Source organism: Hyperolius riggenbachi, chromosome 2, assembly GCF_040937935.1.
Source record: "Hyperolius riggenbachi isolate aHypRig1 chromosome 2, aHypRig1.pri, whole genome shotgun sequence".
NCBI lineage: Eukaryota > Metazoa > Chordata > Amphibia > Anura > Hyperoliidae > Hyperolius > Hyperolius riggenbachi.
Genome location: NC_090647.1, coordinates 443,201,905 through 443,225,394, shown reverse-complemented (window position 1 = coordinate 443,225,394; position 23,490 = coordinate 443,201,905). Strand labels below are relative to the sequence as shown.

The following is a 23,490-nucleotide window of genomic DNA, read 5'->3' as shown; positions in this document are numbered from 1 at the left end:
TAGCGGCTTTCATTCGGGCTCAAGTGGAAATAGCAGAGCCTGATCAGATCCGTTCTACTGCGCAGTAGTGCAGATCCGATCGGGCTCTGCTATTTCTGCCTGAGCACAAACAAGTCGCTACTGTGCTAGGCTCTCATAGGATTGTACAAAACCTAATCAATATTGCGGGATATCAACCTGAAATATTCAAATTCTGTCTCACCTATCGATACATATGAAACACAAAAGGAAAATATAGGGAGCCTGAATTAATGCAATTTATCAAAATGTAATCACTTATTTAAATGCCATAAGAACACCACGAGTTTAAAAACAATTAAAAATCGCATTCATACAGCAAAACTACACCAGGCCGGCCAGGTTATTTCAAGAAGACTTCAGGTGCACCTACGTATCTAATGTTACCGGTATATTGCAGTAAAGGTCTTCAGGCCCCTTTAAATCCTGCGCAGTTGCTGTATATAGTCATCCCAAAGGCATATCTTCAATCCACCCTTATATTTATAGTGCCTCTATGTAGTCACTCCAATATGGAACACCCCCATTACATGTAGCATGGGCTACACCACCCTATCACGCCAGGCTTTCACCACAGCAGGTTAAACAAATGACATCCAGAAAATAAAGGACTTGTGAACTGGCTTGCTTTAGCAATATCGTTTCATCAGCTCCACAACTTGTCTAGATACATCCACATATGGCTGGTACTCACGCGCCCTGACTGGTCAGCAGGGGCTGTCAGTCTTTTACATTGGCTCCGTCCAGGTCACTGGGCTACTGGGAGACCAAGACATCTCTTTGAAGATTAACCGCACAGATAGCTTCCATCCGGAACGAAGCCGGCAAGGGATGAGGGGCGGAGGCTCAGGGTGGATCGATGCCGCCGGAGACTCCGGCGGGATGACGTCACTGGACACGTGACGCGTTTTGCCAATAGGCTTCTTCAGACGTGTGCGCATGTGCCTGGGCATAGGGTCTTCTTATGTGCGACCATTGCTACGCCCACCACATACGTAATTCCGTAAGTGTTACCATGGAGATTTCATAAACTGAGCAGACTCCATCTAATGGTCATTATTGAGAAGGCAGCCAGAATTATTTTTACAAAAATACTTTTAGGTTCATGTCACTATTGAGCCCATATGGTTGCATAGAGTTGCATTGATAAATCCAAAAGGACTCTTTCCTCAACAACTGCTGGTCAAAGTCCCCCCTTCTGGGACTTATGTTTAATTTATAAATTTCCTTTTGCCTTCAAACATCTAGGATTGGAATTATGGACCATTTTAAAATGCATAGCAACCAGGCTTTTTTCATAGCTGTTTTTAATATTGTTGACATGCTCCTGTATACGATCTCTCAGAGGTCTATATGTTTTCCCAATATAGACCTTATTGCAACTACACCTCAGCTGATAAACAACCTTTTCCGTGTTACAATCAATATAATCATTAATCCTATAATTAACAGAGCCATCATGATTTGGAAAAGAATCTCCTTTTTATTCCATATATGGACACATAGAGCAATCACAGCAACGAAACATTCCCTTTTTATTTCTTTTGACCATGCCAGGTCTATCTTTTGGTTCAAATTCACTGCTCACGAGCACGTCCGACAGGTTTTTGCCCCTCCTTGCTGCCATATGGGGGTAATCGCCCACCAAACTTTTAATAATCGGGTCCCTACCTAGCAAATGCCAATGCCTGCCAAGTATGTCCCTTATTTCATTGTAATGAGATCCATAGGTGGTCACAACTCTGACCAATCCAGGATCATTTCCTTTTAAATTGTCATCTGATCTGTTTACCAACAGATCAGTTCTTCTTTTTGATAATGCCTTATAATAGGCTTTATTGATTATATGTCTAGGATAGCCTCTGGCTAAGAGCCTCATCTTGAGGTCCTCAGCTTCCATTTTGAAATCCTCAATTTGGCTGCAGTTGCGTCGTAATCGCATGAACTGACCTATAGGTACAGCCCATTTCTGCGACGGCAAATGAGCACTTTTAGCTGACAGCAAGGTATTTCCGGCGGTCTCCTTACGGTACGTGCCCGTGATCAGCACATCCCCCAACTTTTTGATTTTTAAATCTAAAAAGGAGATGTCAGTTTTACTGTAAGTGTACGTTAGAAATATATCTCTATCATTTTTATTCAATTCTCCGACAAACTCGTGCAATTGGGACTCAGTCCCCTTCCATACTACGAGTATGTCGTCCACATATCTTAGCCATAGGGCGACGTGTTCCCGGTACCCACGCATGCCCCTGACCATGGTCTCCTCCCAGAAGCCCAGGTGTAGGCACGCGTAGGACGGGGAACACGCCGCTCCGATGGCCACGCCTTTGTGATGGATACCAAAGCTGTCTTGGCGGAGATTGAAGGGGTACAGGTTGAGGAGGATTGCCTCTTGGTGGGGTTGGACGTGGAAGCTCTTTTCACGTCCATCCCCCCACCAGAAGGCTTTGGAAGCTCTAAGTTATTATTTGGAGAGGAAATATAATGATCAACAGGCTCATTCTGAGTTTGTGTTAGATATGATGAGGCTCATTTTGAATTACAAGGAGAGAGGAATTTAAAGGAGAGTTGTATCGACAGAAAAAAGGCGTGGCCATGGGAGCGGCGTGTTCCCCGTCCTACGCGTGCCTACACCTGGGCTTCTGGGAGGAGACCATGGTCAGGGGCATGCGTGGGTACCGGGAACACGTCGCCCTATGGCTAAGATATGTGGACGACATACTCGTAGTATGGAAGGGGACTGAGTCCCAATTGCACGAGTTTGTCGGAGAATTGAATAAAAATGATAGAGATATATTTCTAACGTACACTTACAGTAAAACTGACATCTCCTTTTTAGATTTAAAAATCAAAAAGTTGGGGGATGTGCTGATCACGGGCACGTACCGTAAGGGGACCGCCGGAAATACCTTGCTGTCAGCTAAAAGTGCTCATTTGCCGTCGCAGAAATGGGCTGTACCTATAGGTCAGTTCATGCGATTACGACGCAACTGCAGCCAAATTGAGGATTTCAAAATGGAAGCTGAGGACCTCAAGATGAGGCTCTTAGCCAGAGGCTATCCTAGACATATAATCAATAAAGCCTATTATAAGGCATTATCAAAAAGAAGAACTGATCTGTTGGTAAACAGATCAGATGACAATTTAAAAGGAAATGATCCTGGATTGGTCAGAGTTGTGACCACCTATGGATCTCATTACAATGAAATAAGGGACATACTTGGCAGGCATTGGCATTTGCTAGGTAGGGACCCGATTATTAAAAGTTTGGTGGGCGATTACCCCCATATGGCAGCAAGGAGGGGCAAAAACCTGTCGGACGTGCTCGTGAGCAGTGAATTTAAACCAAAAGATAGACCTGGCATGGTCAAAAGAAATAAAAAGGGAATGTTTCGGTGCTGTGATTGCTCTATGTGTCCATATATGGAATAAAAAGGAGATTCTTTTCCAAATCATGATGGCTCTGTTAATTATAGGATTAATGATTATATTGATTGTAACACGGAAAAGGTTGTTTATCAGCTGAGGTGTAGTTGTAATAAGGTCTATATTGGGAAAACATATAGACCTCTGAGAGATCGTATACAGGAGCATGTCAACAATATTAAAAACAGCTATGAAAAAAGCCTGGTTGCTATGCATTTTAAAATGGTCCATAATTCCAATCCTAGATGTTTGAAGGCAAAAGGAAATTTATAAATTAAACATAAGTCCCAGAAGGGGGGACTTTGACCAGCAGTTGTTGAGGAAAGAGTCCTTTTGGATTTATCAATGCAACTCTATGCAACCATATGGGCTCAATAGTGACATGAACCTAAAAGTATTTTTGTAAAAATAATTCTGGCTGCCTTCTCAATAATGACCATTAGATGGAGTCTGCTCAGTTTATGAAATCTCCATGGTAACACTTACGGAATTACGTATGTGGTGGGCGTAGCAATGGTCGCACATAAGAAGACCCTATGCCCAGGCACATGCGCACACGTCTGAAGAAGTCTATTGGCGAAACGCGTCACGTGTCCAGTGACGTCATCCCGCCGGAGTCTCCGGCGGCATCGATCCACCCTGAGCCTCCGCCCCTCATCCCTTGCCGGCTTCGTTCCGGATGGAAGCTATCTGTGCGGTTAATCTTCAAAGAGATGTCTTGGTCTCCCAGTAGCCCAGTGACCTGGACGGAGCCAATGTAAAAGACTGACAGCCCCTGCTGACCAGTCAGGGCGCGTGAGTACCAGCCATATGTGGATGTATCTAGACAAGTTGTGGAGCTGATGAAACGATATTGCTAAAGCAAGCCAGTTCACAAGTCCTTTATTTTCTGGATGTCATTTGTTTAACCTGCTGTGGTGGAAGCCTGGCGTGATAGGGTGGTGTAGCCCATGCTACATGTAATGGGGGTGTTCCATATTGGAGTGACTACATAGAGGCACTATAAATATAAGGGTGGATTGAAGATATGCCTTTGGGATGACTATATACAGCAACTGCGCAGGATTTAAAGGGGCCTGAAGACCTTTACTGCAATATACCGGTAACATTAGATACATAGGTGCACCTGAAGTCTTCTTGAAATAACCTGGCCGGCCTGGTGTAGTTTTGCTGTATGAATGCGATTTTTAATTGTTTTTAAACTCGTGGTGTTCTTATGGCATTTAAATAAGTGATTACATTTTGATAAATTGCATTAATTCAGGCTCCCTATATTTTCCTTTTGTGTCTCATAGGATTGTGATGATCCGGAACCGGTTTTAGATGGGTGACGGTGTTGGAACGGAGTGACGGAGGAGGATCGGGGAAGCCACACTAGGATCCAGAGGGTTCCCCCTCCCGAGATAGGTTTCCCTCAGGTGCAGTTTTTTTCCCTTAGGGCTCATTCACACTACAGGTGCAGTTTTTTTCCCTTAGGGCTCATTCACACTACAGAGCGCATACACGAACGTGATTTCGTGCATGCGTTCCCATTGTGCGGCCATCGCACAGAATACACGTTGTGGTGTGCTAGGAGCGCAGACGTTGGTAGCCAACCCATTAGGATGTGTGCGTTGTGTGATTAGATGTTCCCAGAAGAGTTACATCATATTACATCGTAACGCATGGGAACGCACACCTGTAATGTGAATGGTAACATGAAAGTCTATGGACTTTCATGTTGCCATGTAGATCGTACACTATGTGCGTTGCGTCGGAACTGACAGCGCAGCACATAGTGTGAATGAGCCCTTACAGATTCTCTTTAAGTTAAGATTTAAAGTTAGATTTACTTGAATCTACAAGGTTGGAGAAAAAAATAAAATGGTTTCTCTGATCATGGAGAAGTCAAAAAAAAGCTTACTTTTCTGTTTACAGACATCTCCTTCAGATGTGAATTGCAAACAAATAGGATTTGTTTTAAGCCTGCCTTCATCATTATTAGTTGTAATAATTGGTACAGAGCCAATATCTCCCATGCCATTGTACAAAATTGGTCCAATGGTGAAATATCATTTATAGGTCTAGTGCACACCAAAAACCGCTAGCAGATCCGCAAAACGCTAGCGGTTTTTGAAGCGTTTTTTTCCTTATTATTATGAAGCGTTTTGCGGTTTTGTGTAGCTTTTGTGTAGCAGATTACAGATATTGTTACAGTAAAGCTGTTACTGAACAGCTACTGTAACAAAAACACCTGGAAAACTGATCTGATCTGGCGTTTTATCAAGCGTTTTGAATTTTTCCTATACTTAACATTGGAGGCAGAAACGCCTCCGAAATCCAAAAAATGCTGCAGCCCGGGAGTATGTGTTTCTGCAAAACGCCTACCGCTCTGGTGTGCACTAGTCCATTGAAATACATTACCCAAGCGTTTCCACATAGCGGTTCTAAAAACGCTACCAAAAACGCTCGGTTTGCACTAGGCCATCGAGTAGAGATAGGTGTTGGCTTAGGCGAACAAACAGGGCATAATGTGCCAGGCAAGGAAATGTTTAAGATTAGGTTTTACATTAAACACTCTTTAGGAGAACCAAGAATGATGAGAACTTTATAGTAGTCTATGACTGTGTCCATCCAAGTCAGGGGTTTGTTTGTTTTTTGCTTGGTTGTTTTTGTTGTACTTTACACATGTCATTGTTATCATGTATGCCCTCAGAAGCATGAAGCTAAATTGAAACATCTACAGATGAAAGTATTCATCATGTTATGGATCTAATTTCCTACCTCCCAGTTTTTGTCACGTAGGTGGCCAGGTAACCTTGGTCTGCCCAGCTGTGCACGGTTTCTGTCATTCCATATTCTTCAAATACGGGCTGCAGTTCTTTAATAATGGTATTTCCGTCAGCTAAAAAGTGACACAGAAAAAAAACAGCATTTCAAAATTCAAAAATCCTTATACAGAAAAAGTAATCATATATGGCATGAACATATTTGTTGTTATTTTTACTTGCTGCCAAACTATGTTCTATGTGTTAAATAAAACAAACAGTCTTGTCTGTACAGTGGTCATTGTAAAACTTAAAGAGATTGATTTGAATGTCAGATGCGTGTATTATGCTTAAAGATACCCATGTAATGTTACAATATCGATTACACAATCTTACCACTTCTATGCAATATGAGGGACTACCTACTGTATCTGTTCAAAGTATATATTTACTCAGTATATCCTTCTACTACATGTATTTGGTAAAACCATACAATAAAGATTGTATCATTGATTGGCACTCTTATGCTAGGTAGACACCATACAATTTTCTGGCAGATTTTCCTGCTAGATAGATTTTTTCCAACATGTTCGATCTGAAATTTGATTGCTTTTCCGAATTTCTGATAGTTTAATTTTTTTTATCGTTTTTCATAGAACTGAACGAAAAATCGATCGGAAAAAAAAAAAACTATTTAAAAAACGGTTGAAAAATTGATTGCAATTCAGATCAGACATGTTGGAAATTATCAATCTGGCAGGTAAATCTGCCAGAAAATTGTATGGTGTGTACCTAGCATAAGACAGTCAAAGGTATACCAAAACATGAGGTAGCAAAATGTTTACAGTACATCATGTCTAACACAATAGACACAAAGGTTCACTTAATGAAAAAAAGTAACTTGTAATAAATCGCACAAAGCAAGATTTTAAAGTACTGTATATACTCACGTATTAGCCTAATTTTTCAGCACAAAAAAATGTGCTAAAAAGTTACCCCCTCGGCTTATATGTGAGTCAGTGGAGCAGAATGGATGCTGGTGCAGGTTTTGTTATTGGCAGAGGAGTTTAAGGATTGTGCACTAGTGATCCTGCTCTTGCCAGATGGCTCCTTGCTGTGTCTGTGTCCTGCAATATGGTGTGCAGAGTGCGCTGCTCAACACTACCTGTGTCCCCCTTGCTTGTGGAGCGGAGCGTGCCAGCAACCTGTCAGCGGTGCAATGATCGGGTGTTCTTTCTTTGTGGCAATCGCTGTCTCGCATATCTAAGACACCATTTAGTGATTTCTTAAGACACAGCTGTATCATCCTTGGGGCACATCTGGCTATGGGGAGAGGGGCTGACTTGTACTGGGGGAACATCTGGCTACTGTGGAGGGGGCTATATTGGGGGTGGGCTTATACGTGAGTCAATCACTTTTTCCTGGTTTCTGAGGTAAAAGTGGGTACCTCGGCTTATATGCGGGTCGGTTTATATGCGAGTATATACGGTAAGCATGTAAGGTAAAGGCATGAAAGGGCAGGTGCCGTAGTGGGAAGCCTCTGGATAGTCAACAGGCTTCCCTGATCTGCCTTGACCCTCTCCGCTGCTAGCCATGACCCTCTACACCTCCGTAGCTGTGCTTCCTCCCGAGTACGAGCACCACCACACTTCGCAGGCCCCAGTAGGGTTCCAACCTGGGAAGTAGCACAAAGCCGCACGTGCACCAATAACGTTTTGTTTTTTAGAGGGAGCCAGTGCTGCAATGGAGGAGTGTAAGGAGATCGGGGAAGCCTCTGGACTACTCTAGACTATCCAGAGGCTTCCCTATAGCACGTAAAGTATTTTTTTTCTTTAGGTACATTTTAGAAAAATCCCCGAAAGAGCGTTCTGGGAAAAAAACAAGTAAACATTGTGCTCACTAACAGAAGGGAAAAAAACACAACATTTCACAGTAATAAACCTTGTCAGCAGTAAAGATGCTTGCATCTCTTAATAAATGAGGTAAAATTTTACAATGGGCAAACATTGACTAATATAGTAAAAATAAGTAATTGTATTCCTTAAGTTACACATAGTAAGTTCAGACCGCCTTGAGAGCATAATTGTCAAACGCAAATACCCAAAAAAAATGTCTTGGGGAGAGCAGTTTATACAAACAATTCACAAATAAAGTAAGGCCAATAAAAAGCACAGTCAAAAAAAATCTATTACTGGCTGTTATGATCTCTGGTTAATTAAAATGTATGCATTTTCTTTTCACTACAGGGAGATTTCATAAGAGCACATCTAAATATAGCCAATGGTTCTCAGCTTACTTGCTGGTATTTTTAACTGAAATATAACTACTATAGTTCTGTTACATTATAGAATGATCCATCCTAAGTGGTGGAAGATCACAACAAACCATAGTGATGCTGCCAAACTTACATTAAAACGTACTATCTGCTTTTTGCACCTCCTCCAGATAATCACGATGTGGTATTGGTGCACAAACAATTAATTACACAAAAGTATTTCCACAGAGTAGATAGGGGTATAGTAATGTCCCCACGCTCCAAAAGTTCCCGGAAATCCAACCATGGACAGTCATAACCGAACAAGCGCATAGTACCTCACATCTATAATGTTTATACTTTATTAACCTTCAGGGTTTTTTCATTCTACCGGCATTTGTGTCAAAAGCGTGCTCCCAAAAATCAGCCCTCAATGCCCGAGTTAATCATTCATCACCTGTGGCGGAATCCTAGTGCCAGGGCAGGCCGGAGGGGGTGCCCAGAGAGAGCAAAGATGCAGCGATGGAGCAACAATAAACGGATTCTGAGTCTAGCCCAACTGTATCTTTTTTTCACCCTGAGACAGGAGTAAAAAGTCGGGCTTGCTGCTCAGGAGGTTAAGGACAGGGCTGTGGAGTCGGAGTTAGAGTCGGAGCAGTTTTGGGTACCCGGAGTCGGAGGTTTCATAAACTGAGGAGTCGGAGTTGGAGTCAGAAGATTTTTGTACCGACTTCACAGGAGTCAGAATTTTTGTTTTGTTTTTTTTGCAGTAAAATAAAAATATTTTAGCAGTGAGTATACAGGCCAGGAACTACAGCACTTTACAATCCCTCACTGAGCAAGTCCAGTTATAATTTATGAGAACATCCACAAGTGAGATCATTTTTTCGAGTGGCTGGCTGTAACATGGAAGAGTTAGGACCTCTGCCACAATCTTACTTCTGTTCCCTCACAGGTGCCATGTGTGTTTGGAAGGTACCTTGTAATTGTTGAATGCATTTTATTCAGTACTGCTGCTGGTTGTCTACAGCCTAGGTTCTCAACACGCGGTACGCGTACCCCAGGGGGTACTTCTGATGGGTCCAGGGGGTACTCGGGCTTGATATACTTAACCAAGAATAACAAATTTAGAGATTTAGAAAACTATAATTCTTATTTAAACAACACCAAATTAGTATTTTAGCTAATTAAAAGCAATAATAAATGCTTGCACATTGTGTACAACCAATTATCATGTACTACGATTAAATATATATTTGTCAAGGGGTACTTGTGATAATGTTTACTATGCTAGGGGGTACTCGATGAGTACAGGGTTTTAAAAGGGGTACACACTAATAAAATGTTGAGAAACACTGGTCTACAGGACAGAAAGTGATGGAGATTGACCCCCACAGGGACACTGACAGTAGTAACAGACAGAGCAGTTCCAACTTTTCCCAACTCACTAAAACAAAAGACAGAGGAAAAAATTGCATTATCTAGTTGAAAGCCTGGTACAGGTTTTTAGCTATGGTTGGTCAATCACTTACCGGTATTAATTTTACCACTTCCATGTGGTATGAGGCTCAAAAGATATTGAATACTATGAGGAGATTGTGCAGGTAAACTTTCATATTACATGGAGGTGGTAAAATTGGCCAGTGATTGGCCAATCATAATTGAAAGTGTGTACCAGGCTTTAGCTTTTAAACAAACTACTCAGACTAGTGGTATAACTACAAATCAAAGGGCCCAACATAAAACCTGGGTACACATGTGCAATGATTACACCCTCCATCTCTCCCCCCCCCCGTGGATATGGGAAATCATTGAAACGTACAGTTACATAAAAGGTATATTGCATGCAACACACAGGCACACAATTGTATAACTAGCACGTTAGAAAACCTCGCCCTACACCCCGGGTCAAACATTCTATCACTGGCAAGCATTTAGCACTGGGAAGATACACACCAGACTGCTGACATGTTCATAAACTGAAATTATAGGCTTGGCTAAGTTCTTATTTATGCTAATGGAGAGGAGTGGGAGGAGCAAGCACATACATTGGTGGAGCAGCAGTTTGTCTTGAATAGGAACAACATAAACCAGCAGATTATTACAATTTATTTTCCTCATCAAGTCAAGCTCAGACGAAACCTCCTGGCAGAGGTTTTACATCAATGGATGTTGTCAGATCAAGAAACTGTCATCTTTTGTCTATGGACTACCTAAGCGGACTATAGCTATGCACAATTACATGGCTGTGTTGCATTAGATCACAGTACTGCACTTGTAAGACCCAGCTCCAGTGTATCTCTAGTGCCCTCAAACCAGGGTAGCATGGTGGCGTAGTGGTTAACGCTCTCGCCTTGCAGCGCTGGGTCCTCAGCTCGAATCCCACCCAGGTCAACATCTGCAAGGAGTTTGTATGCTCTGCCCGTGTATGTGTGGGTTTCCCCCGGGCACTCCGGTTTCCTCCCATGCCCCAAAAAACATACAAATAAGTTAATTGGCTTTGACCTAAATTGGCCCTAGACTATGATACATGCACTACACGATACATACATAGACATAGGACTATGGTAGGGATTAGATTGTGAGCCTTTCTGAGGGACAGTTAGTGACAAGACAATATACTCTGTACAGCGCTGCGTAATATGTTGGCGCTATATAAATAAATAAACCTTGGTTTAAACCACTTGGTGGCACACCCAGGCTATGCATATCCATAAGTTGGGATTAGTTCATGTTAGGTCCCCTCCCATCGAGGATAACTTCTCCGCAGTGGGAGGGACGAGTACTTAAAGAGGAGCTGTTAGGTATTAGGTCTCAGAGAAAATAAACACATATATCAGTAGCTAAATATAGGCTGTACTTACATTACATATGCATTTCACTGTCCACGTTTGGATTTCACAGAATTTTTATATAGTATATGCAGAGAATGATGCTCCTGACAGCTCATGGCAGGCTCCATGTTTGTCTGTCTCCTATGAAGCCAAATGTGTCGTCATGTCCTCCCTGCTTCCTGATCACAGAAAAGCTCGTACTGAATAACACTAGTTTGCAGTGAATATTAATTAGCCATGTGGCTAGGAACAATAGCGGACTCCTGCAGTGTACTCTGCCGGGAGATTTATCAGTGCTGTGCGCTGGACTGAGTTACATGCTATTGTTACTTGACCCTGTAACTTCTCATTAGCAGCCGAGGGGAGGGCCCCAGAATGCTTTGCAGAATGGGTTGCGGCTTGCGTCCTCTTAAGAGCTTGGGTCTAACAGCTTTGCTGATAAGCACACATCAAATGAAAGAGAGATTTTTATCTTCACTATTGCCTTTTTGGCTTCCGTCTAAACTGTTTAACACAGGAGAATAGAGGTTTAAATTAGCTTCTGCAGCCTGACAGTTACTCTTTAACAAGTTGCATGCAAGCTGTGTATGTGTATGCTAGGTGTGTATTTTACCCCACAATTGGGGCTTGCACTCTCTTGCAGGTAGGCACTTATCTGCTTTTAAGTAGCGCTTCTCATTTCCTTGCCATGTACTAATTTAATTCATTTTTGGTCAGCTGCTCCCACTTAACAGCCTTGCTTTTGGTGTATATGCAGAGCTTCTGTTTGGGTTCAAGGTGCGTTTGCAGTTTCTGGGGGGGCTCAGCGCACCTCTGATAGGAGGCCATTCGGAGGCGGCCTGGTGATGCGCTGATCCACCTTTTGCACAATTTTCAATTTTACTTGGTGGCGCACCCAGGCTATGCATATGCATAGGTTAGGATTTAGTTAGTGTTAGGCCCCCTCCCATCGAGGATAACTTCCCCGCAGTGGGAGGGACAAGTACTTAACAAGTTGCATGCAAGCTGTTACAGGAAACCAACATTCTCCAGTGGTAGACAGGTCATGTGTATGCTAGGTGTGTATTTTACCCCACAAGTGGGGCTTGCACGCTCTTGCAGGTAGGCACTTATCTGTTTTTTTTTCATAATCTTTTATTTCAGAAAATATAGTAAACATTGTACAAGATATTGGCATATAAGATTTGTAGTTTCATAATGAACACTATTTTCCACAACACTCTATACAATTATCACTGCGATTTGTCAGATCAATAAGGGTCCCATAGTAGAGGATCTATAGTTTTCCAAATAGCAATATGTCAAACAGTGTCCATAAATAGTAAGCTCTTCCACCTTAGCGGAGTGATATACAGGGAGTGCAGAATTATTAGGCAAATGAGTATTTTGACCACATCATCCTCTTTATGCATGTTGTCTTACTCCAAGCTGTATAGGCTCGAAAGCCTACTACCAATTAAGCATATTAGGTGATGTGCATCTCTGTAATGAGAATGGGTGTGGTCTAATGACATCAACACCCTATATCAGGAGTGCATAATTATTAGGCAACTTCCAAAATGGGTCAAAAGAAGGACTTGACAGGCTCAGAAAAGTCAAAAATAGTGAGATATCTTGCAGAGGGATGCAGCACTATTAAAATTGCAAAGCTTCTGAAGCGTGTTCATCGAACAATCAAGCGTTTCATTCAAAATAGTCAACAGGGTCGCAAGAAGCGTGTGGAAAGACCAAGGCGCAAAATAACTACCCATGAACTGAGAAAAGTCAAGCGTGCAGCTGCCAAGATGCCACTTGCTACTAGTTTGGCCATATTTCAGAGCTGCAACATCACTGGAGTGCCCAAAAGCACAACGTGTGCAATACTCAGAGACATGGCCAAGGTAAGAAAGGCTGAAAGACGACCACCACTGAACAAGACACACAAGCTGAAACGTCAAGACTGGGCCAATAAATATCTCAAGACTGATTTTTCTAAGGTTTTGTATACTGATGAAATGAGAGCGAGTCTTGATGGGCCAGATGGATGGGCCCGTGGCTGGATTGGTAAAGAACAGAGAGCTCCAGTCCGACTCAGACGCCAGCAAGGTGGAGGTGGAGTACTGGTTTGGGCTGATATCATCAAATATGAGCTTGTGGGGCCTTTTCGGGTTGAGGATGGAGTCAAGCTCAACTCCCAATCCTACTGCCAGTTTCTGGAAGACACCTTCTTCAAGCAGTGGTACAGGAAGAAGTCTGCATCCTTCAAGAAAAACATGAAATGTATATTTGTGAATGTTGAGATGTTATATTGGTTTCACTGGTAAAAAATAAATAATTGAAATGGGTATAGATTTGTTTTTTGTTAAGTTGCCTAATAATTATGCACAGTAATAGTCACCTGCACACACAGATATCCCCCTAAAACAGCTAAAACTAAAAACAAACTAAAAACTACTTTCAAAAATATTCAGCTTTGATATTAATGAGTTTTTTGGGTTCATTGAGAACATGGTTGTTGTTCAATAATAAAATTATTCCTCAAAAATACAAATTGCCTAATAATTCTGCACTCCCTGTAGTTTCAAAACATGTGGTAATACTATACACCAAGGTATAATTACTTTTGTCTCCTCTATCCCTTCCCTTACTCTCCCACCTCTCCCCCTCTTTTTATCCTATGCACTCACAGCGACCTTTTAATCGAAGATATTAATTACAATGGTCTAATGAGAAGTGTATGATCCGACCATCAATTGCCAGCGGTAGGTGAAGGTTGGGAATGAGACGGTTGCATTATTCGCCCTTAAGTGCTGTTTCAAATTCCTCTGAATGTCTGAAAAAGTTCCAATATGACCAGGTTTTCTTATATATATCCGTTTTGTTTAGGGTCGCAAACAATAGATCTTCCATTAATTCAATGGTATCTAATTCTTTAACCAGCTCCTCATTCCCAGGTATAGTTGTCCCCCCCCCACCCCCCAATATCTAAGTAGTAGGCATTTGGCTCCGTTGAGGCTGTGTTTTACAATAGAATTTTTATACCCCCCCCATAGACCAATTATTGCAGTGTAGGATATAGAAACCCGGATCAAAGGGAACCTCTCTATTAGTGATAGCTTTAAGAAGTCTCTCGATTTTTTTCCAGTAGTTCGTGAGTAAAGGACATGCCCATATAATGTGTAGTAAAGTCCCTCTATGTGTTTTGCATCTCCAGCACACGTCTTCCCTATCTGGAAAAATGGTTTTCAGTCTGACTGGAGTAAAGTACCAGCGGGTAAGTATTTTATAATTGGCCTCTTGTATTCTAACTGCTCTTGAAGATTTGTGAGCATAAATGGAAAATTTTGACCTTTGTGTCTGTGTGAAGGACCTGCCTAGATCTCTCTCCCAGGCCACAAAGAAAGGCATTTGGGGAGCCGCAGATATCGACAGTATTGAATAAATTTTTTAAAGGGTTTTTTCACTCAACCCTTAACCCAAACATAGAGACTCAAATTCAGATGGCTGCCTCAGCAGGGTAGGGTGTAGCTCTAGCGAAGTCATAAGGTATCTGTATTGAAAATATTCCCACCATTGTAGATTTGCACAAACTTGCCTCTCCCTAAGAGCAGAGAGAGAGAGATCCAGCCGCCCCGCAGACACATATCTCTAAAGCGTATATTTCTTTGCTCATATATTCTATTACATGGGAGCCCTTCTCCTATTACTCCACAGTTTGGATTAGCAGACACTGGCAATAGAGGAGAGGGGAAGGGTGCTATTTGTAAATATCTATTCACTCTATGGCAAACAGAGACTGTATTATGGGCTAGAAATGAAAGGTGTCAAGAGAGTTTAGGCTGTAGGTTAGTCCACAGCAGATTCTCAATCGGGTAATTCGAGAGTGTTCTTTTAATTTCCACCCACTGTTTACAGTCCCTGTGTCTATGCCAGTGAACTGCGCGAGTCAAGACAGCTGCCTCATAATACCGTCGTACGCATGGCATTGCCAGTCCCCCTAGCTGTTTGGGGCAATATAAAATGTCTTTTTTCAGACGGGGAGGCTTATGTCTCCAAATGTACCTGTTAAATGTAGATTGCATCTGTTGGAAGAACGAGAGTGGCATTTCAATTGGTAGAGTCTGGAATAGATACAGTATCCTAGGCATTACGTTCATTTTTATCACTGATATTCTTCCCAACCATGAAAGGTGTGGGAAGTCCCAATTTTTTAAATCTGTCGCTATTTTATGTAGCATTGGTGGAAAATTTTGGGAATAGAGGTTTGTAGGGGAATCTGTAATATTAGTGCCTAGGTATCTAATGACATGGCTGTTCCATTTAAACAGAAAGTTACCTCTAAGAGAATGTTCCAACTCTGATGGTATTTCCACTCCAAAGGCTTCGCATTTGTCTGGGTTTATTTTGAAGAAAGAGAGTCTCCCAAATCTTGTAAACTCCTCAAGAAGATTGGGCAGGGATAGTAACGGCCGGGTTAAAAAGAATAAAAGGTCATCGGCGTAGGCTGCAATTTTATGATTTGTCTCCCCTATACTGAGTCCCATGATGTCTATATTGTTCCTAATCTGACAGAGCAATGGTTCTAACGCCAATGCGAAGATCAATGGGGAGAGTGGGCATCCCTGCTGAGTACCGTTAGTAATATCGAGGGGATCTGAAAAAATGCCATTTACCTTTATTTTAGCATTCGGAGTCGTATAAAGGGCCCCTACGCATGACAACATCCGCTCCCCTAGATTTACATGTCCCAACACCCCCTTCATCCATCTCCAGCTTACCCGGTCAAAAGCCTTTTCGGCGTCCATAGAAAGTAGCATACAGGGTATCTTCTTTGACCGCACAAGCTGGAGCAGATCTATTGTCCTAATGGTGTTGTCTCTGGCTTCTCTATGAGGTATGAAACCCACCTAGTCCCAATGTATCAAGAAAGGCATATGTTCTGCCATTCTGTTGGCCAGAGGCTTAGCAAAGATTCAGTCAGTGTTCAGTAGGGAGATGGGGCGGTAACTCCCGCAAGAGGAGGGATCTTTTTGGGGTTTGATAATAACCGCAATGTGTGATTCTAGTGCCTGTTTTGGGAGAGGTGGCTCCCCCCCCCTCCCTCTGCCACAGCATTGAATAATTTGCATAGATACGGTATTAGGTGGCTTTTATATTTTTTATAGTACTCGTCAGGGAAGCCGCACTTATCTGTTTTTAAGTAGCGCTGCTCATTTCCTTGCCATGTACAAATAAATAAACCTGTCGCAGAATGTCAGGTCACTAATGTGCTGTTAATTAAATGGTTTATTCTCATATAACCAAGTCTAACCAGTAAAAGCATACAAAGTACAATTAACGTGAGCAAAGTACAAAAAGTCATACAGTATTAGCTGTTAGGGCAAGTTTCCACTAGAGTCAGGCGTCCATTTCCACCGCTATTAATATCCCGTATCTCCATTCACTGCTATGGGGATACAGATGCGTAGTCCGAAATTCTGAAGTAGTGTTTTTTTCCTGCAAATTTGGAAGCAGTCTTGATTTCAACAAGCTGCAATTCTGGATTTTTGACAGAATCAGCCCTAGTGAAAACGAGCCCTAAGACAGGGTTCACCCTTATCATTATGGCAAACTGAAACATTTTTGTATTTAAAATCATGCTTGTATGCACATTTTTGCATGCGTTTTTTCAGAACGGGTGATAAAAATCAACAGGAATTTGAATGCTATGTGCGAATTTATGATACACGCACAAGAAGTTTTTTCACGCATGCAAACATGCAAATTTTAGAATACAGTTCTCTATTTACTTTAATTGAATGTGCGGCAAACACTCTTTTGCACATTCTCAAAACCAGGGCTGTGGAGATGGAGAAATTTTGGGTACCTGGAGTCAGAGTCGGTGGTTTCAATAGACTGAGGAGTCGGAGTCAGATGATTTTTGTACCGACTCCACATCCCTGCTCAAAACAAGGAATAAGTCATCGGAACAAATGGGAACCCTGCCTTAGCCTGACCAAAATTAGTCTGATTTTGCTAACACTAGAGACAAACCTGCCCCATACAGCTTTAGTACATTATTTTCCCATCATCCACCTGGTAACATTGGGTCATTCCAGCACATTCCAGTCTGCATGAACTTCCTTGCACTGTATACAGCAATCAAAGTGTGGGAATTCAGGGAAGGAGGACTTCAGATAAAAATGTCAACACTGAACGAACAATATTTATAGTATCCACATGATAACTCTATGCCAGCATTGTTCTGTAGAAAGGTTTCTGGCTGCTTTCCATGGTGAAGATCTGACAAGGCATAATTACATTTCTCATTATTAGCTCACCAAATATGGCAAAAAATAAACACAGGACTCCACAGACAAAAAAAAAGTCCAAGCTTGTACTGAGAGTGGGAAGAATCTACAGATTATGAAATGTGCACTGCATTTTCCCATGCTGGGAAACCTAGACAGCAATCCTCAGAATGTTCATGACCTTGTAACACAGATTTATTGGAAACGGAGGTATGCTCTTTAGGAGGATGCAACGTTTCTGCACAGCCACTTCCATGCCTCCATCTGGAGAAAAACAAGCCTTCCAGATTTTATACTGGTAGTAGAGGTGAATAGGTGACTGACTGTGTAATTACTACAATTTCCAGATGTAAAGAAGCAGTTTCAAAGAAATCCCATTTATGAACGTTGCAGTATAAATTTTTAAAATCCATTTAAAAAGAGAGGTAGTGGTGGACTTCTAAGATGGTGGACTTCTAAGCTGGTGCTTATACTGGCCATCATGCAGCAGCAGTTGCTCCCTGTATAACCTGATGAAGCGGGCATAGTTCTGAGAAACGCGTTGCAATAAGTTGGAGCGGAGAATAAAGTGATTTTTGCTGATTAACTGACTTGTGTAAGTCTACTGCAGAAGGTAAGTCCACCACTACCTCCCTTTTAAAAACATTTTAGGGCCTGTACACACTGCTGCGCTTGCGTTGCGTTTTTGCCTGCGTTTTTCAGTGTGTACAGGCCCTTACTCTACTTTTGGTGCCTCTGTTATACTTTTTGTACAGCACACAAAGTCCACCCAGGTGGAGGGGGAAACCCTATCTTTTTTCCCTATCTACAGAGAGTGACTTTTTAGCCTGAGTGGGGTCGGGGCTAATCTCTTAGCGGTACCCACCTTTTTGAATACAAAATGTATGTTTGAAGAATATCTAACGTAATACACTATCAGGGGCTCTTGATCTCCTCTGTTTATTCCTTCTACAAGCATTTAGGAACGTTGGTCACGTGACGCAGAGTTCTGTACACCAAATACAGAGCTTGACTCATGGTATGTGTAATATGAGGTCTACTTATATACCTGGTCCCCTACTTACCTTACGTTTGCACACCACAATTTCATCCCTTTTGCTGTCTACTCTCGATTTGAGCGTTTATGTAATCTTAAACTACCCCTCAAACATACTTCTGGCATACGACCAGATAGATTCTAGAGCAGTTACAGATCAATTAGCAAAATCAGCTTTGCAGAAAATGTAATTTCAAGAATTTCTAAAAGGCAAGACAGCAGCCTCTGCTGAGCAGACTGGTCTTACTTGGCACCTTGCAGAGAGCTCCATCCTGTGTGTCCACATGCAGCAGCAGAGGAAGGGAGAGGTTGAGAAAGATCATCTGCTGTATTAATGTGTACTGTGCTACCGCCCCCTAATGTCCTTAGCCTGATTCACATGATTCAGGTTGCTTCATGGTAGGACTGGGACTGATAGTAGGGGAATGAGGAGATTACCACAACGCCCAGCTAAACGGGCGGCGTTGGTCTACTTGAGATGACCCAGAGGAAAACCTCATAGACCACCAGCCACTCCCTGCTCAAATCAATTTGGTAGCGACCACTAATTTGTAAAAAATAAAAAAGGTACCCAACATGAAAAACTATTCATGCCAAACAAATACCAAACAAAATCTATATTTTTCGGACTATAAGATGCTCCTGAACGTAAGACACACCTAGATTTAGAGGACAAAAACCTGGGGGGAAAAGATATATATACAAACCTGGTGCATCCATGGTGAAGGGGCATCTTGTGGATTATGCCCCCTTTGTACCTCGTGTCCATGTGTCGCCTCTGTCCTCCTCTATGCCCCTTTGTGTTCTCCGTTTGTACCCCTGTGTCCCCCTCTGCATGGGCACAGTACAGGAAGCTCCCGACATTGCGGTGGATTGGAGGTTCGTATTAGCAGGCGTTTACAAGTCAGGAACTCCCTGCATTTGGACTATAAGATGCAGTGACTTTTTTTCATCACTTTTGAGGGAGAAAAAGTGAGTCTTCTACTCCAAAAAATACAGTGAGCTTAGCAAAGTTGTGCCATGCGACCAAGGGTACTGGTGTGCACTTTTACAATTTGTTTCCTGCTGGGTCCCCTATTCCTTACAAATTACCACAAGCAGGAAGTGGCTGTGGATCACCTCAACTAGATTAGTTTCAAAAGGGCATGGGGAGAACACTGCTTTTCTGTTACTGTAGAACTTCAAAGGGAGATTTCTGCTATGTGGTGCCAATATACTGCTTCCTAACCCCCCCTGCTCTACAATACATACTACTTAGCAAGAGCCAATCATTGTGTCTTTTCAGTGAATGTTCCAAAATTGACATCCAAATTGACATCCAAAACCAACATTTGGGCAACAAAAGCCAAAAGCATCTTTATTTTCAGCAGCTGATCTGCCATGGAATGGGGGCCATCTGGTTGCTATGTAATGCAACTGAATGCCAACGGAACAGTAACCACACATCTGTCTGAGGTTAACACATGGTCCAATTACTAAGCAACAGGAAATTGCCGCATGCAAAATCTACAAGGTGCCTGCCCAGGGCTGTGGAGTCGGTACAAAAATCACCAGACTCAGACTGAGTTTATGAAACCACCGACTCCGAGTACCCAAAATTACTTGGACTGGCTCCTTAGTCTAAATTTTAAAAAGGCTATGAATTTGGTTCAAAAATCATCTGACTCCGACTCCGCAATTTATTGAAACCACCGACTCAAACTCCTCGACTCCACAGCCCTGTGCCTGCCACCCACTCAGATTTATATAATAAATAGAATTAGTGATAAGTTTGTGATTTTTATGCAGGTACCAGCATTGGTAATCAAAAGTACATACAAAACCAAGAAGCACTAACCAGTATATGCTGCTCAAAAAACTGCACTTTATTGGAAAGTATATTTAAAAGCACACACATGTTCAGTATTGTGATTTGTCAAAAAGTCAGCTGACAATAAAGATTATTGCTATTAAAATATAGCGTGCGTCAACTGTTCTGGACAGTGGAGAAAACCCATTAAGAATAGTATAAATCCCTACGACAATTGTCTGCTGTGCCAGTAAATGGCATGTACCATTGGTAACGCCTATATTTAATCACATATGAGGAACCTGTTGGTAGCAAGGTATAAGGTCATAACCACTCACAAAGGACGAAAATAGGCGTAGCCAATTCTAGCAAATGGTGCCAAAGACAGATTCCAAAGGCAACACATCCAATGTCTGTCAATTAGTACTCTGATGATGCCTATAAATGTATCTCTGTGAGACCAATGGGGTAATAATCAGAAAAGGTCATAACCACTCACAGAGGGCATAAATAGGCATGCCCAATGTAATCAAGTAACACCATTCAAGGCACTAATAATTCAAAGCAGCATAATATCACTGGTTGGAGTATAGGTAATCTATCACTATTGCAATCAAATACTAATCAGTGTAAAATCGGGATCACTGATGGACATGTGTGTGCTTTTAAATATACTTTCCAATAAAGTGCAGTTTTTTGAGCAGCATATACTGGTTTGTGCTTCTTGGTTTTGCACCCACTCAGATTTACCTGCAAGGGACATGGACACCTCTCTGGTTGCAGCTGCCTCAAAGTACATGGTAGATCCACAGACAGACAGGTGGTGGGCACTCCACTATCAGTTCCCTGCATGATACAGGCCTAAAGAATGCAGTTAGTCTCAGGGCTGGGGAGTCGGAACAAAAATCATCGGGCTCCACCCCCCTGGTTAGTCTTAAGGTACCCACTAATGATACATTTTTAATTTCCAACTGAACTTCCAATCAATCGGATTGGATCAGATTAGAGACTGTTGATCAGGGCTGGGGAGTCGGAGTCAAAATCGGGGAAATTTTGGGTACCTGGAGTTGGAGTCATTGGTTTCATAAACTGAGGAGTCAGAGTCGGATGATTTTTATACCAAATCCACAGCCCTGGTAAGTATTAGACTAAGGAGTCGGAGCCATTTTGGGTACCTGGAGTCGGTGGTTTCATAAACTGAGCAGTCCGGAGTCGGAGTTGGAATTGGATGATTTTTGTACCGACTCCACGGCCCTGCTGTTGATGGTACCAATAAACAAACAACGATCGGATCACTGATAGGATAATCAAATTTTTGGGGGGATCACTTCTAACTAGAAGGATCAGATTGGTTATACCACAATCTCTACTGCATTCATGGCCTGATCCATGATTTCTGATCATTTCCTTATGATCACATTTATTGAATCATAAGATCAAATATTCTGTAAAATTGGATCATTAGTGGGCACCTTAAGTGGTTCCTGGAATTTTGTGCCAAGTTATAGTTCTAGAAAAATGAAAGGACAATATCCAGTGTTCTCGGTTAGGCCACTTTACAGTTTGACCAGTTGTTCCGGGTACAGTATAGTCCCCAGAGACTTCATCTTATCTCCAGGGGCATAGATATATGTAACTCAGTGCTATCACCACTGCGTGTTCTCTGTGCCAGCAGTTAGTACCCTGATCAGTAAATGGGAAAACATGTTCCCAATCACTGATCAAAGTGTCTGTGATCAATGATCACCGGCATCAGTGAGATGCCGGTGGTCATTGAGGCCTGGTGCACACCAAAAACCGCTAGCAGATCCGCAAAATGCTAGCAGATTTTGAAACGCTGTTTCTTATTTTTCTGTAGCGTTTCACCTAGCATTTTGCGGTTTTGGGAAGCGTTTTTGGTGTAGTAGATTTCATATATTGTTACAGTAAAGCTGTTACTGAACAGCTTCTGTAACAAAAATGCCTGCAAAACCGCTCTGAACTGCCATTTTTCAGAGCGGTTTGCGGTTTTCCTATACTTTACATTGGAGGCAGAAACGTGTCCGCAATCCAAAATCTGCAGCAGCCCAGAAGTATGCGTTTCAGCAAAACGCCTCCCGCTCTGGTGTGCACCAGCCCATTCAAATACATTACCCTAGCGTTTCCACATCCGCTGCCGAACCGCTCTGGTGTGCACTAGGCCAGAGAAAGTGAAACTGAAAATACACGCTACGTTTCCTGTGTACTGTTCACAGTAAACGGGAATAAGTAGGGGGACATCTACTGGCCAAATAATAAAATTACACCTACATACGCCAAATTAAATTAAATAGCCTATTAATTAACCTCTTACCCCCCCCCCTCCCCATTTAATAAAAAATAAAAATAGTTACGATAGGGACTGAACTTCTAATATGTATGTTATGAGGGCATATTACTGTTATTTTTGATAATGAGGGCTTGCAATTAGTGACCGATGCAAAACTGAAAAAAAATACACCTTTATTTCCAAATAAAATATTCTCGCCATACATTATACTACATACATAACTTAAACATTGTAATAACAAGGACAAATAAAATGTGTGGGTTTTATCTTTATTCCTATTGCTGGCATTGGTGCTTTCAAGTAATACAACCTACACTGCAGACAGTGGTAAAATGCCTTCCAATGTCAGCGATATCATTAGCAAAGTACCAATCACCACTTGCTAATAGCATCTGTAAATGCCTTTCAGTGTCCGTAAAATGCCAGTCCACTCTAAAATACTCAGATGAAAGAGCAAATCCAAGGCTACTGTATCTTGTGCCTACAGAGTGAATACAGCCTTAAAGTGAACCTTAACTGGAAAAAATACAAGAGTTTCACTTACCTGGGGCTTCGACCAGCCCCCCGCAGCCATCCTGCACGCGCGCCAGTACTCTATGATCCTACATTCTCCTGTCGCGGCTTAGATTAGTTTCTTCCGACTAACCACTGCGCCTGCGTGGCCCTTGCTAAACGTATCCTCGTATGCATTCATGTCAGCAAACGCGTCCTGCGCAGTCGCAGTAAGAGGTTCATATTATTATTCAATTATCAAAAAGATGTTAGTTCAGAGCGAATTTAAACCAATTAAATCCAAATCGACAAAC

At 42.1% G+C, this 23,490-nt stretch overlaps 1 protein-coding gene across 2 annotated transcripts in view; it reads right to left on the bottom strand.

Moving 5' to 3' along the window:
* Positions 1-23,490, bottom strand: part of LOC137546941 (spermine synthase-like) — a 206,336-nt gene that overhangs the window by 156,232 nt on the left and 26,614 nt on the right. For both annotated transcript variants that reach the window (XM_068270019.1, XM_068270020.1), the window contains exon 2: positions 6,211-6,331. In XM_068270019.1, the coding sequence (XP_068126120.1) occupies positions 6,211-6,331 (121 nt within the window). The remainder of the gene's footprint in view (positions 1-6,210; positions 6,332-23,490) is intronic.